General features: G+C 41.1%; 1 protein-coding gene across 7 annotated transcripts in view; it reads right to left on the reverse strand.

Moving 5' to 3' along the window:
* Positions 1 to 12,633, reverse strand: part of LOC123505428 (discoidin domain-containing receptor 2-like) — a 633,236-nt gene that overhangs the window by 88,999 nt on the left and 531,604 nt on the right. For all 7 annotated transcript variants that reach the window (XM_045256693.1, XM_045256694.1, XM_045256695.1 and 4 more), the window contains one exon: positions 9,695 to 9,800. In XM_045256693.1, the coding sequence (XP_045112628.1) occupies positions 9,695 to 9,800 (106 nt within the window). The remainder of the gene's footprint in view (positions 1 to 9,694; positions 9,801 to 12,633) is intronic.

A 12,633-nucleotide genomic window follows, 5' to 3' on the forward strand; every position in this document is an offset into this window, starting at 1 on the left:
CGCCCTCTGCAGGAAAATTTATAGCCGCTACCAGGAAAGCCACGCGGAACAACATTCAAACTAGCGAATGCAAAAAAACAACACATGAATAAAAGTGATGAAAACGTGAGAAATAGAACCTTCATCGTCAACAGCTGTTCTTTTTTTGCAGTGTGTAGCGAGGAAACGAGTGCACCGTCCTCCCCCTTCCTCATCCCTCTCCCTAGTACCTTCAGGAGCGCGGCGCCCCCTGGGACCTTGGGCGGTGGATGGGGGCTATAAATCGGTAGGTAATCATGATGCACGCCGCCTGCCGCCAGACACCCACCCCACTGGCCGAGCACGCGCCGCCAACCTCGGGGACACACGCCTCTCTCTATCAGCGGCCCGGTACCAGACCCCCTACTATCTCTCTCTCTCTCTCTCTCTCTCTCTCTCTCTCTCTCTCTCTCTCCATCCATGCATTCCAAGGCTGTATTTAACGTAAATTCGCAGTTTTCAGGGTTGATTTGTATTCTCATCTTACGTATTTCATTTTCAGTATAGGTAAGGTAATGAATGTAAGTAATATCTCTGAGTGGGACGATATATTATTAAAGGTATCGTTACTACTTGTACTACTACTGCTGCTACTACTACTACTACTACTACTACTACTACTACTACTACTACTACTACTACTACTACTACTACTACTTCTACTACTGCTACTACTATTGTGTTGCATCAGAGGTTTGGGGGAGTGAGTTGTCTCTTGGCTGGTGTCCCTACTAACCTCCTCCGTCTCATTTCCGCCAACCGGGAGACTGTCTGATTTATCGTCGCCAGAAAGTGTGTGTGTCAGCCTCTCTCGGCCCACCCAGCATCTCTCCTTCCCTCCCTCCCTCCATCTCTCCCTCTCTTGTACTCTCCCTTTCTCTTCCCTCTCCCTTCTACGACTGTCTTTTTTTGCGTATTTTTTTTCATCACTATCTACCCATATAATTTTTTCTATCCTCTCCCTTTTCGATCACACTCTCTTTCTTCTCTCCTCCATTTTATCACCATTTGCTTCTTTTTCGTTAGCTTTATTATCTAAACAGTGTCTTTATTCGTTTTTGTTTTTTCCTCATCCTTCTACGTTTCATTTTTCTCTTTCTTTACTTTTCTTTTACATTAATTTTAGTTTCTTCATCTCTCTCTTTTTAGTCTACAGTATTTATTTATGTATTGTGCTTTACTTTATATCTATTATGCTTATCTCTCTTTTCTCTCCCTCTCCTACTGCTTAGCATTTTTTTCCTACTAATCATACTTAACTTCTCCCTTTTCTCTATCCCTCCCACTCCACGTAACATTTCCCAATCCATCATGTCTCTCTTCCCTTCCCTTCCCTCACCCAGTCTCCTTCTTCTTGTCTCACCATTGCCTACTACTTATTCTCCTTCTTATTTACCTTCTCTTCTCATTCAACCAACATATTCACCACACTCTTTTCTCTCACTTTTCTTTCTCTCCCTCTCTCAAAAATTAAGATCTTTCTCTGCCATTCTAAACTCATCCCATTCTTTTGTGTTTCTCCTTTAGTTTATTCGGTTTTTATCATTCTTCATATCGCGTTCCTTACTGAATATCCTTCTCTTCTTCTCCTTGGATCTCCAGCCCTGATCTCACCGTATCTCCCTCCCTCGCACCTCACATCCTCCATTATTCCCTTCCAATACCATTCCCTTCCTTCATTTAACCATTACCTCCACCTGCTTCCCGTTCTCCTTCACTGGCTTAACTTTTCCCCCTTCTAACCATTATCTACACTTTTCCTCTGCTCCACCACCCACATAATAAGCCAATTCCACTCAAAAATCAAAAGAAATCCAAGTAAATTAGTCAGTAAGTCAAATTATAAGAAAGGACTCGGGAAACTTACCCTCTAACCTTTTACGAGACAAAAACCGCATGTAACTTATGTATAATTTCAAGGAGTATCTGACTGAAGGGATAAGTTGAAACCATATTATGTAAAAACGATGCTAATAACTAATTCCTTATTATTTTTATCTATTAAAACTTCACTTAAAACAAAAAAGAAACAGTAAGTATTCATGCACAATTTTAGAGAATAAGTGAGTGTAGCGATATATCAAAACCACTTTCATTAGGCAGTAAATAACAATATAAGAAAACAAATCCAAAAAAGTAATATCATAAATCCTTAAATTCACTCGATGAAAAAACGAATACTTAACTTATGCATAACTTTAAGGACTATCTTATTAAAACCGAGAAATTAAAACTATCTATAACTCAATCAACGACTTAAGGAACCAAATCTTGACTCATTTCTTCCTACAATACAAAAAAACCTGTCCACAAGTAACCTATGTCAATTCTCCACAAGTAACCTATGTCCATTCTCCAAAAGCATTTGATATAAAGAATGTAATCGAACAAAAAACACTATTGATACTTCTACTACAAACTGTCAGAAACTGGAATATTGGAGCCTTGAAGTACAATATCTTATCCTCAGGTTGTATAGGGTGGTTGATAAATGGTCTCTTAGCTAAGCCGGGGGAGAACATTAATCCAGAGGTAATGACGAGGAAATGACTGCTAGCAAGGGATGGTGCGCCTCTGTTACGAGTAGTTAATGCACCTCTCCACACTCAGGAATCGGAAATGATGCGCTCTGGGTGAAATATGAGTCTTTGTATGAAAAAAAAATGGTTGAAAATACGCGGTCATTGGCTTTCATCCTTTCCTTCCATGCTTTCTGTCCTCTCTCTCATTCTATTGCGGGAAAGGAGGCACTAAGAAACGAAGAGGAAAATGTGTGGATCAGTTTTTTTTTCATCATAATTACTTTTTCGTTCACTTTTTTTTCCTGTCTCGTTCGCCATTCAAACTGTACATTTATTTCACGTGTTGTTCTTCACTGATTCAATACAACCATATTCTGCGTGTCTTTACAAAAAGCAGCCAAATAAAAAAAAAAAAAACAGAAAACAACACACACGCGCACTCAAACGCACACATATGCACACACACAAAAAAACATGAATGATACGAATCTTCCCGGAACAAAACTATTTGCCTCTGCCCAATATTAAATCCAGGCGAGAATTAATACACGCGGGGAACTTCATAAGCCACAGGGGAGGGAAGGGAACGGGGGGAATGGAAGGGAGAGGGATGGGAAAGGGGTAGTGCTGGGGAGGGGAAGGGGAAGTGCTGGGAAGGGGGTGGGTGAGGGATATGTATAGACTTTAGTATAGAGCTGGATACTGAAATATGGCGGCACAGAGTTCAGGAGTTTCTCTCTCTCTCTCTCTCTCTCTCTCTCTCTCTCTCTCTCTCTCTCTCTTGACGCTACGCGATATTGAGGTTCTGGTAAATAAACTGAGGCGAAGAGAGAGAGAGAGAGAGAGAGAGAGAGAGAGAGAGAGAGAGAGAGAGGCGGGACAGCAAAATGAGACTAGTGATCAGTATGTGTGACGAGTAGTGCTGTCTGTCTCTCTCTCTCTCTCTCTCTCTCTCTCTCTCTCTCTCTCTCTCTCTTTCTCTCTCCCTCTCTCTCCAACATGCGTAAAAAAAATTCTTCGTCCCGAGCACAAAAAAAAAGAGATGTGTGTGTGTGTGTGTGTGTGTGTGTGTGTGTGTGTGTGTGTGTGTGTGTGTGTGTGTGTGTGTGTGTGTGTGTATGTGTGTGCCGTTATCCTTACGTACTTCGATACTACATCCAAAGAAAGTACTACGGTAGGTATACAGCATCTTCAAAACTTACTCAGGGCATTACAAGAGTCGTAAACCCCTGCAATGTCGGGTGAAGGTAACGAATGGCCTATGTATCTACAGCAGAAGGGGGAGTTTTACTGATAGCCAGGAGACACCAGTAATGCGTCTCTACAGCAGGGCGGGCTGGCGAATACTAAGGAGATTGTATTGAATGGCGAGCAGCATTATCAAAATCATATATGGTGACTTGGAATGGACACAAAGAGGGAAGATGTGTCCGGAGGGAAGGGAAGAATAAATAGAGGCAGGGATGGGTGAGGGACAAGAGATGCTACTGTCTATTAGTGAGGAAGGAAAATATGGAGCTGGAAAAATCACATAAATGGAGAGTATTTCTTTTTTTGAGGGGCAAAATGAAGAAAAAATAGCACCAGGTGACGCGACTGACGTGTGTTCAAAAACGCGATATTGACGCTCGAAGTATCACACCTCTTTATGGAATTCCTGGAACCGTGTAGTGGTCGTGGCAGGATGACTACACACACATTAACACAAAATACTGAATTAAAAATGCTGTGACATGGAGAGTGTTAGGGATATATAAAGTTTATCTAAAAGCATATTTTGCGAATTACAGTGAAAAATATCTAATTTTGTTACAATGAGATTTCAGAACACGAAAGCTGCATTCCTTGATGGCACTAGTGCTTTCTTAGAACATGGACCAAAACTTTACTCGACTTGTAAAGTAAAACAAGAAATCTTTATAACACTAATGCTTCACAAATATAAGCATTGCCACTATCTAATAAAAAAACAAAGACCATGAAAAAAGAAGATATTAAAATAAATCATAAAAAAATATCATTTTTTTATGTGTAATTCACCACGGTCGCCTACTGGTCACCCAGCCAGTCTTCCCCATTACGGAGCGAGCTCAGAGCTCATAGACCGATCTTCGGATAAGACTGAGACCACAAAACAATTCACACACCGGGAAAGCGAGGCCACAACCCCTCGAGTTACATCCCGTGCCTATTTACTGCTAGGTGAACAGGGGCCACACATTAAGAGGCTTGCCCATTTGCCTCGCCGCGCCGGGACTCGAACCCGGTCTTCTCGATTGTGAGTCGAGCGTGCTAACCACTACACTACGCGGTGTGTGTGTGTGTGTGTGTGTGTGTGTGTGTGTGTGTGTGTGTGTGTGTGTGTGTGTGTGTGTGTGTGTGTGTGTGTGTGTGTGTGTGTGTATACGGAAAGAAGCAAAAAGAAAAGAAATGCTATTAAATAAAACAATATATTTTTTTTTCGCTGTTGAGAGTTTAAAAATAAGACTTCTCAATTCCCCGGAATAAAAGCTGGTAAGAGAGGTAACTGGCGGCGTTTTTCCTTGACTCGCTATAGCTGAAAAAAAGGTGTGTAAGTTTCTAGTATATATTTCTACATCGTTTTTTTTATTTTTCTTCCACGTTTTTTTTATTCTTCCCTCCAATGTGACAAAAAACGGAAAATATGCAGGTCTGTGGGTCAGTATTTCGAGGCGAGGTGAGCCGCCGGAGGTAAAGTTGTGGGTTTACAGGTGCGGCGGCGGGCAGGAGGAGGCGCTTCCTGGAGGCTCCGAGGTGGTGCGTGGAACGGCCAGAGAGAGGAGTACGACAGGAAGGAAACCAAAGGGAAATATAATGTCGTAATAAAAGTTTGATATGTGTGTCCAATGTGTCCATTTTTTTCGATTTTTATTCTATTTTTAATTTCTTCGTGTTCTGTTTAATTATTTTTCTACTATTCAAGAAACGAAAAATTTTAGTTATATAAATTTACTATTCTAGAACCTTATTTTTATTTCATTCCTTTCTTTCTTTTCTTACAAATACCGTCTTTTCATTTCCATATATTCGTTCTCGTTATCGTTTGGTTATCACTATTTACACAACACAAATATTTTCACCATAAACATTTTTTTCTTCTTTTTTTTTACTCTGCAGTTTTGTTTTCATTTTTTGAGCTTCATGTCTTTTTTTCCCTCTCTCTTTTTCAACCGATACATGTACACGAACTTTTTCTAGTGGCGCTGCATTTTGTTTTTCGTTTTCCAGAAGGGGAAGGGATGAAGAAGCAAGCACAGTTTATATTTTCTCTCATTTTCTGATCAAGATTTGTTGATTCTCACTTTATTTCGTGTTTTTATGCCTGTTTTATTCCAGCACCTAATATCTCTCTCTCTCTCTCTCTCTCTCTCTCTCTCTCTCTCTCTCTCTCTCTCTCTCTCTCTCTCTCTCTCTCTCTCTCTCTCTCTCTCTCTCTCACATTGATCTACATCTCTCCCTTCCCTTTGGTGTGAACTCGGCCGCCTCCTCTCCAAGCGATACGCAGTTTGTTATCCCCTGACGTTCTGATTAGAGACTTAAAAAGGGAGAAGGTGTGAGTTCGCTTGTTGCTTCCCGCCCAGTGAATGTCTCGTGCTGTGTGCTACAGCTAAGTATGTCTTATGGAGCAGGTAGCGAATGATAGAGCGACAGAAGAACATGGGAGAGAAGAGGCAAAGATTTAACGATGGTGCTTCAAAAGAGACGAATAGATAGAGGGAAATGAAATGGAGCTATTTTTGTATGGAATAAATGAAAATGTGAGGTTCTATTTGGCGAGGAAAGGGTTGGGTTGTTATGGTTAGTTAAGTGAGGGAAGGAAGAAAAGGAAGGTACTGATGGGAGGGAATATGAGTGGGATTGAAGTTTGTGTATAAAGCAAGGAAGAGATGGATGACTATGAAAATAAAGTAGGTGTATAAAGGAATGAAGGAAAAATAAATATGGGAATAAAAGTGGAAATAGAAAAAAAAATATGGAAATCAAACAGGAAAAGTAAAACTGTTGAATAATCAAAGTAAAAAAAAAAAAAAAAACACAGGTGGTTAATGTGGAAATAAAAACTGTGACAGGTTAAGTGGAGAAAAAAAAGCAAGAAAAAAAATGTACAGCAAAATAACTACATGAAGGAACATAAAAGAGGAAAACGCGAGACCTCTGTGATAGTTTTACGCGGTAGTGGTGTGGTGAAGGTCGCGGTGGAGGAGACAAAAGTGATGTATACTCCCCTTGTTAGTCCAGAAGAGACAGAAAGTGGCTGAGTTTTAGAATATCGCGGAGACATGACAACACCAAGGAGGAGAAGAGGCGAGCGGGGAGAAGTCTTAAGCCCCTATTCAGAAACGCTTTGTAACCTTACCACGACTATTTTCAAAGCCACGTAAATGAATAGCCAGATATCCAATACAGTTTCTCATGTTAATACGGTGGATATCTTTATTAATATATCACTAGACCCCAAAAAGAAAAAAAAACCACAGATTATTGAAAGTAGAAGAGATGCAGCGCTAGAAATGTTTGAGAATATGGTTTTGGCGAGACAGAGGACTACACGGTGACGCGGGCGGCAAGATTCAAGAGGAAAGGGTGAGGAAAAGACCGCCGCGCGCTGTAACGGGAATGATTGAAGAGGAGCAAGCGAGGAACCGAGGCCCGGACCAGGAGGGAAAAAATTGCGGGCGCAAAATTTACGGAGAATACCAAATAATGAGGGGGAAGAATATCAAGTAATGAGGAGAAAATCACGTAATGGTTAATATATCCCTTTATATGCAAAAAAATAATATGCAGGAGGGAAAATATTACGTAATGAGATAGTGTAGCCGTTGATAATGGCGAAAATGTTAGTCCTGGATGGAGCAAAAAAAATAAGGGAGGATGGGAAAAGTGTGAGGTAATGTGAGTTTCCTTCGGTGACTGGCGGGGAGGGAAATATCTGGGTGCAGCGTGAGGGAAATTGAGAATGGCATTAAGACTCATTTGCGGTGTTTGATTCCAGGGATTTTGGCTTTGATTCTTTACCGCGGCGATGTTTGGTGGCGTCTACGTCTCCTCGGGATGAAAGTACGAAATAACGGTGAATTTAAAGGTTTATTTCGTGTGTGCTTTTGGTCTTTAGCGTAATTAACTACGATTCATAATGTTGTTACCCTTTTTTTATTCTTTATTCTTTCTCTTTTTTTTTTTTTGCGGCTTAATTATATATTTGCCTTTGCTATAATAAATGTTCGTTTGCATATACCAGTAATTTCTTATTTAGCGAGTTTTTTTTATTATTATTATTTTGAGTGACTGTCTCTCTCTCTCTCTCTCTCTCTCTCTCTCTTCTTTTCTTTTGTCACCACGTTTTTCCTACTTCCCTTCTTTCCCAGGAACAGTGAGGCTCAAATCAGACCTCGTTCTTCCTGCCACCTCCCCTTATCCCCTTACTTTCCTCTCCCTGCCTCTCTCTTTCCTCCTCCCTTCCTCCCACCCTTAGTTTTCTTCTCCCTCCCTCTCTCTTTCCTCCTCCCAACCCCCTTAGCTTTCTTCTCCCTGCCTCTCTCTTTCCTCCTCCCTTCCCCTTAGCTTCCCTTTCCCTAGCTCTCTTTTTCCATCTTCCTCTCTATCTCCCTTTCTCTTGCGTCTCTTTCCTTCCTCTTTCCTCTTCTTCATCTCTTCCTCTTACGATCCTTTCCTGTCCCTTTCCTCCTCTTTCCTCTAATTTAACTCTAATCTTTATCACTTTCACTTATATTTCTTTAAACACTTTTCCTCTTTTCCTTAATCATCTTTATGCATTTTCTTTTCCATCTCCTTTTTCTTTATTCTAATTAATCCATTTCTTTCCTATCTAACCCTTCCTTCTTCTCTCCGATTCCTTTCTCCTTAGTTTCTTACCTCTCCTTTCTCTTAGCACTCTTACTTCCTGACACCCCAGTCCCTCTTCCCTCTCTCAGGCACCTCTCTCTCTCCCCTTCCTCTCCTTCCGTAGGTGATTAATGCCCTCACACCATAATGACCCTCCCATCGATCCTGCTCAAACGAAGGCGTAGCTGAATATACCATTAGTGTTTTAATCTGTCTTCCGGAGGCACCTCGTGTGATAGGATACCGCCTGCTGGTACTCCTGGTGGTGGTGGTGGTGGTGGTGGTGGTGGAAGGTATAGAGAGTTGGTTAGACTTCTTGTATGTAGGAAAAGAGGATTTTTTTTTTTCAGGGAGATGATAATGATGGAAAAAGATTGTTATTACTATTGTTCTCGCCATGAATGATATTATTACTATTATTGCCGCTGCTGGTAAAACAACAACAATAACTGCAACTACCATTATTGCTATCATTATTATCACTTTTAATACTTATAGCAACTACAACAACATTATCTACTACCACTACTACTACTACTACTACTACTACTACTACTACTACTACTACTACTATAACTACTACTACTACTATAACTACTACTACTACTACTACAACTACTTTTACTACTAATATTACCACAACCACCATCATCATTATCTAAAAAGGTACATTTCATTCTATCAAAAGGAAATTACAACTATTAAAACACTCCCTGATCGACTCTCTCTCTTCCACCCTTCTCCCTCCTCTCCCTTCTCCCTCCCTCCACCCAGATGTCCTCACTGCGCTAAGTTGCAATTAAAGTGAAGATTAATGAGTTAGAGAAAGATAACTTTAAAACGCTCAGTGATATGCAAAAAAAGTTAGGAATTAATGAGAGTTAAGAATCAGGTTAAGAAATTCAGTAGGGTTGGCTTAGACATTTGGGTATCACCTCTTTATCTATGGGAACGATAAGAACACTGTATAGGAACGCCATCTATTGAGCGCTGAGGGACGTTCATCTTCCTTCCCGTAGACAGAAAACGTAAAAGAACACAAAGGAGGAAAAAAAATGTGGTGGGTCTGTTAGCCCGAAAGAATTTATGAAACGCAGTGACTAGACAGACAGACAGATAGACACACAAATAAAATAATAAATAAAAGCTGAAAGAGGAATAAAATGACGCACAAGTAGGCAGTCAGACCGACAGATTGACAAAGAGAAGAGAGAAAATACAGCCACAGAAATACATATAAACCTCATCCTTTAGACGCACACACACACACACACACACACACATACCTGGCAGAGGGAGGCCCCGTCCTGGACACGTCGTAGGAGGAGGAAGCAGAGATCTGTGTGTCGTTGATCCTGCCTGACTGCATACCGAGGGGCTCCTTGCAGAACTCTGTAGGAAGAGAAAGAGACGGTGAGTAAGTGAAAAGGAAGGGAGAGTGAAGGAAAAAGACCAGCAAAAGGAAAGGTTGTCAGTGGGGAAAGTAAAATGATGATAGGAGAAAAAGGGAGAGGAGAGGAGAGGTAAGATGAGGAGGTAAGAAGGGAAAAGGGAGAGAAATGAAGACCAGGCAGAAAATTATATAAGGAGTGGGAGGCAACGAGAGTAGGAAATGGGAGGGAAACGAGGGAACGAGGAAAGAAGAGGAGGAGATAGAAAAGGGAAAGAAAAAGAAGACACTGTAAGGTTGAAAAGAAAAAAAAATGGTAGTGATGGGGAAGGTGAGAGAGAGAGAGAGAGAGAGAGAGAGAGAGAGAGAGAGAGAGAGAGAGAGAGAGAGAGAGAGAGAGAGAGAGAGAGAGAGAGAGAGAGAGAGAGAGAGAGAGAGAGAGAGAGAGAGAGAGAGAGAGAGAAGAAAATAAAGAAATATGAGTAAAATGTGATAAGTATGTAAACACTAAAATGTGTGAATAATACAACAAAACAATTCTATGAACATTACTACTACTAACACCACCACCACTACCACCACCACCACAACCACTACCACCACTACAGCATAAGAAAAACAACACTTAAAAGAGGCCACGAGTTTTAAGGGTCACCAGCAGAGGCTGTAACTTGGTTGGCTTCCACTTGGAGAAAATCGCAGCCACATTTTTCTTTCACCACTCTATGTAATCTCGCTTTCCATTCCCCACCCGAACGTCCCTCACCTCCCGCGCTCTTTCTCTGAACCAAACGTTTCCTTCCATTCATCCCATCAAGTTCTTTAGCCAAATATAACGCAGACAATCATCAGCGCCTCACCTGTAATCACACTCACACTTCCACACGCCACCACTCCGCCTAAGTAATTCCACGTCGGGGATCATTAACCACCGCTAAAAACGCGCCAAAAACTGAATCACGGGCGAGGAGGAAGGTGCTCTCAACTTGGCTCCCCGAAAATTATAAAGCAAGGGAGACTGCAAGAAGAGCGGGGAAAGAGGGAGAGGGGAAAGAGGGAGAGGTGATTTTTACCTGGATAGCCTCCGCCCGTCACGCGCGTCACCATAATTGGGTAAAAATAGGAGCTAGACGCCGTTCCCGAAGATGTAGTGCTGCTATACCGCTACTTCTCCCCTCTCTCTCTCTCTCTCTCTCTCTCTCTCTCTCTCTCTCTCTCTCTCTCTCTCTCTCTCTCTCTCTCTCTCTCTCTATGATCTCAGCCACCGCCATCACTGCCACCATTGCTGTCGTCATCGTCGTGTTTATGCTGTGTGTGTGTGTGTGTGTGTGTGTGTGTGTGTGTGTGTGTGTGGGCGCGCTTTCTCTCTTGCTCGCACTTTAATGATTACTGTCACTATCGTAATAATTGTAATGACCCCACACCAGAGTATATACTGTATCATTAAGAAGAAAGTAAAGAGGTAAGAACGAAAAAAAGATAGGAAAAGTACAAAGAAAGAAGAATTAGAGAAGATGGATAAAATAGGAGAAAACGAAGCGGTCAGTCAATTGGAGAGGTCACTTTAATATCTATCATGTGTTTTTTCTAACTAAAACATTAATTATACTGATTGCATATTATCAGTGTCTAAGAATTTCATATTGTTTGTCTTCTTGCACTATGATTGCATAAAGTAATTAACAAGTTGAAGAGATACAAGCGACACCAACTGACTCTAATGGAAGCGAGAAATGTTGCCTTGTAAGAAATGTAAATAACAACAAACAGTGATTCATTAAATTTTGAAAATATTCGTAAGTTTCAAGCAACTTTAAATATCAAATCAATGCAACAATACATCATAATAAGCTTGCTCTCTCTCTCTCTCTCTCTCTCTCTCTCTCTCTCTCTCTCTCTCTCTCTCTCTCTCTCTCTCTCGCCCAGCAACAGGTGTACTGGACCACAAGGTAAGCACGTTCCTCCAACATATCCACTTAACTAATTTCTCTCCTTTCCTTTCTTGTCCGTTCCTTCCCTTTCCTCATTTCCTTCCACCCTCCCTCGTCCCTCCCTTTCTTCACCCGCCACCATTACGGTTTAATGCACAGCCATAAAGGTAGAGTTTTAAGTCTGCAAATAAATAATGGTTCACTGTTGTAATGGAGGGAGGGAAAGAGAAAGAGAGAAGGAGAAAAAGGAAGAAATGAGGGAAGAGATTAGAGAAAAGGACACGGAAGAATGGAGAGAGGAGTAAATGCTGCCTCTTTATACACAAATGGAGACGTGCCAAGATCGTTAATATAATTGGGTAAGGCGGCGGGCAAGTGGCTCTCTAAACGCAGACTGATAAAAAGAAAGCACCAGACGCACGACGCCACTCTGCCTCACTGGGGTCACTCGATTGATTGACTGGGAGAAACTGGCGACGCTACAAAGGGGTTATAAGGCGTGTAAGGTGATCTGAAATTGCGCTACAAATTATTTCTTTTACGTATTATATAATGAAAAAAAAAACCTGGGAAGGTCTCTCTCTCTCTCTCTCTCTCTCTCTCTCTCTCTCTCTCTCTCTCTCTCTCTCTCTCTCTCTCTCTCTCTCTCCCTCTCTCCGAGGAAAAACACAATCATAAAAACAAATAAAATACGTCAAAATATTCCTAATAAAAACTAGAAAAAATGAAATATAGGTTAAAGTTAACATTGGATATTTTGAATTTTTTTATAATTATTAAAGGCCAATTGAATGCGAGTTACAAAAGCTTTATATATGCAAAAATTAGGGTCATCTTTATATAAGCATACGCAAATTAAGGCATGACAGACGAAAGCAAAGAACCAATAACAAGACTTAGAATC

This window comes from Portunus trituberculatus, chromosome 18 (genome assembly GCF_017591435.1).
Source record: "Portunus trituberculatus isolate SZX2019 chromosome 18, ASM1759143v1, whole genome shotgun sequence".
NCBI classification, from domain to species: Eukaryota; Metazoa; Arthropoda; class Malacostraca; order Decapoda; family Portunidae; genus Portunus; species Portunus trituberculatus.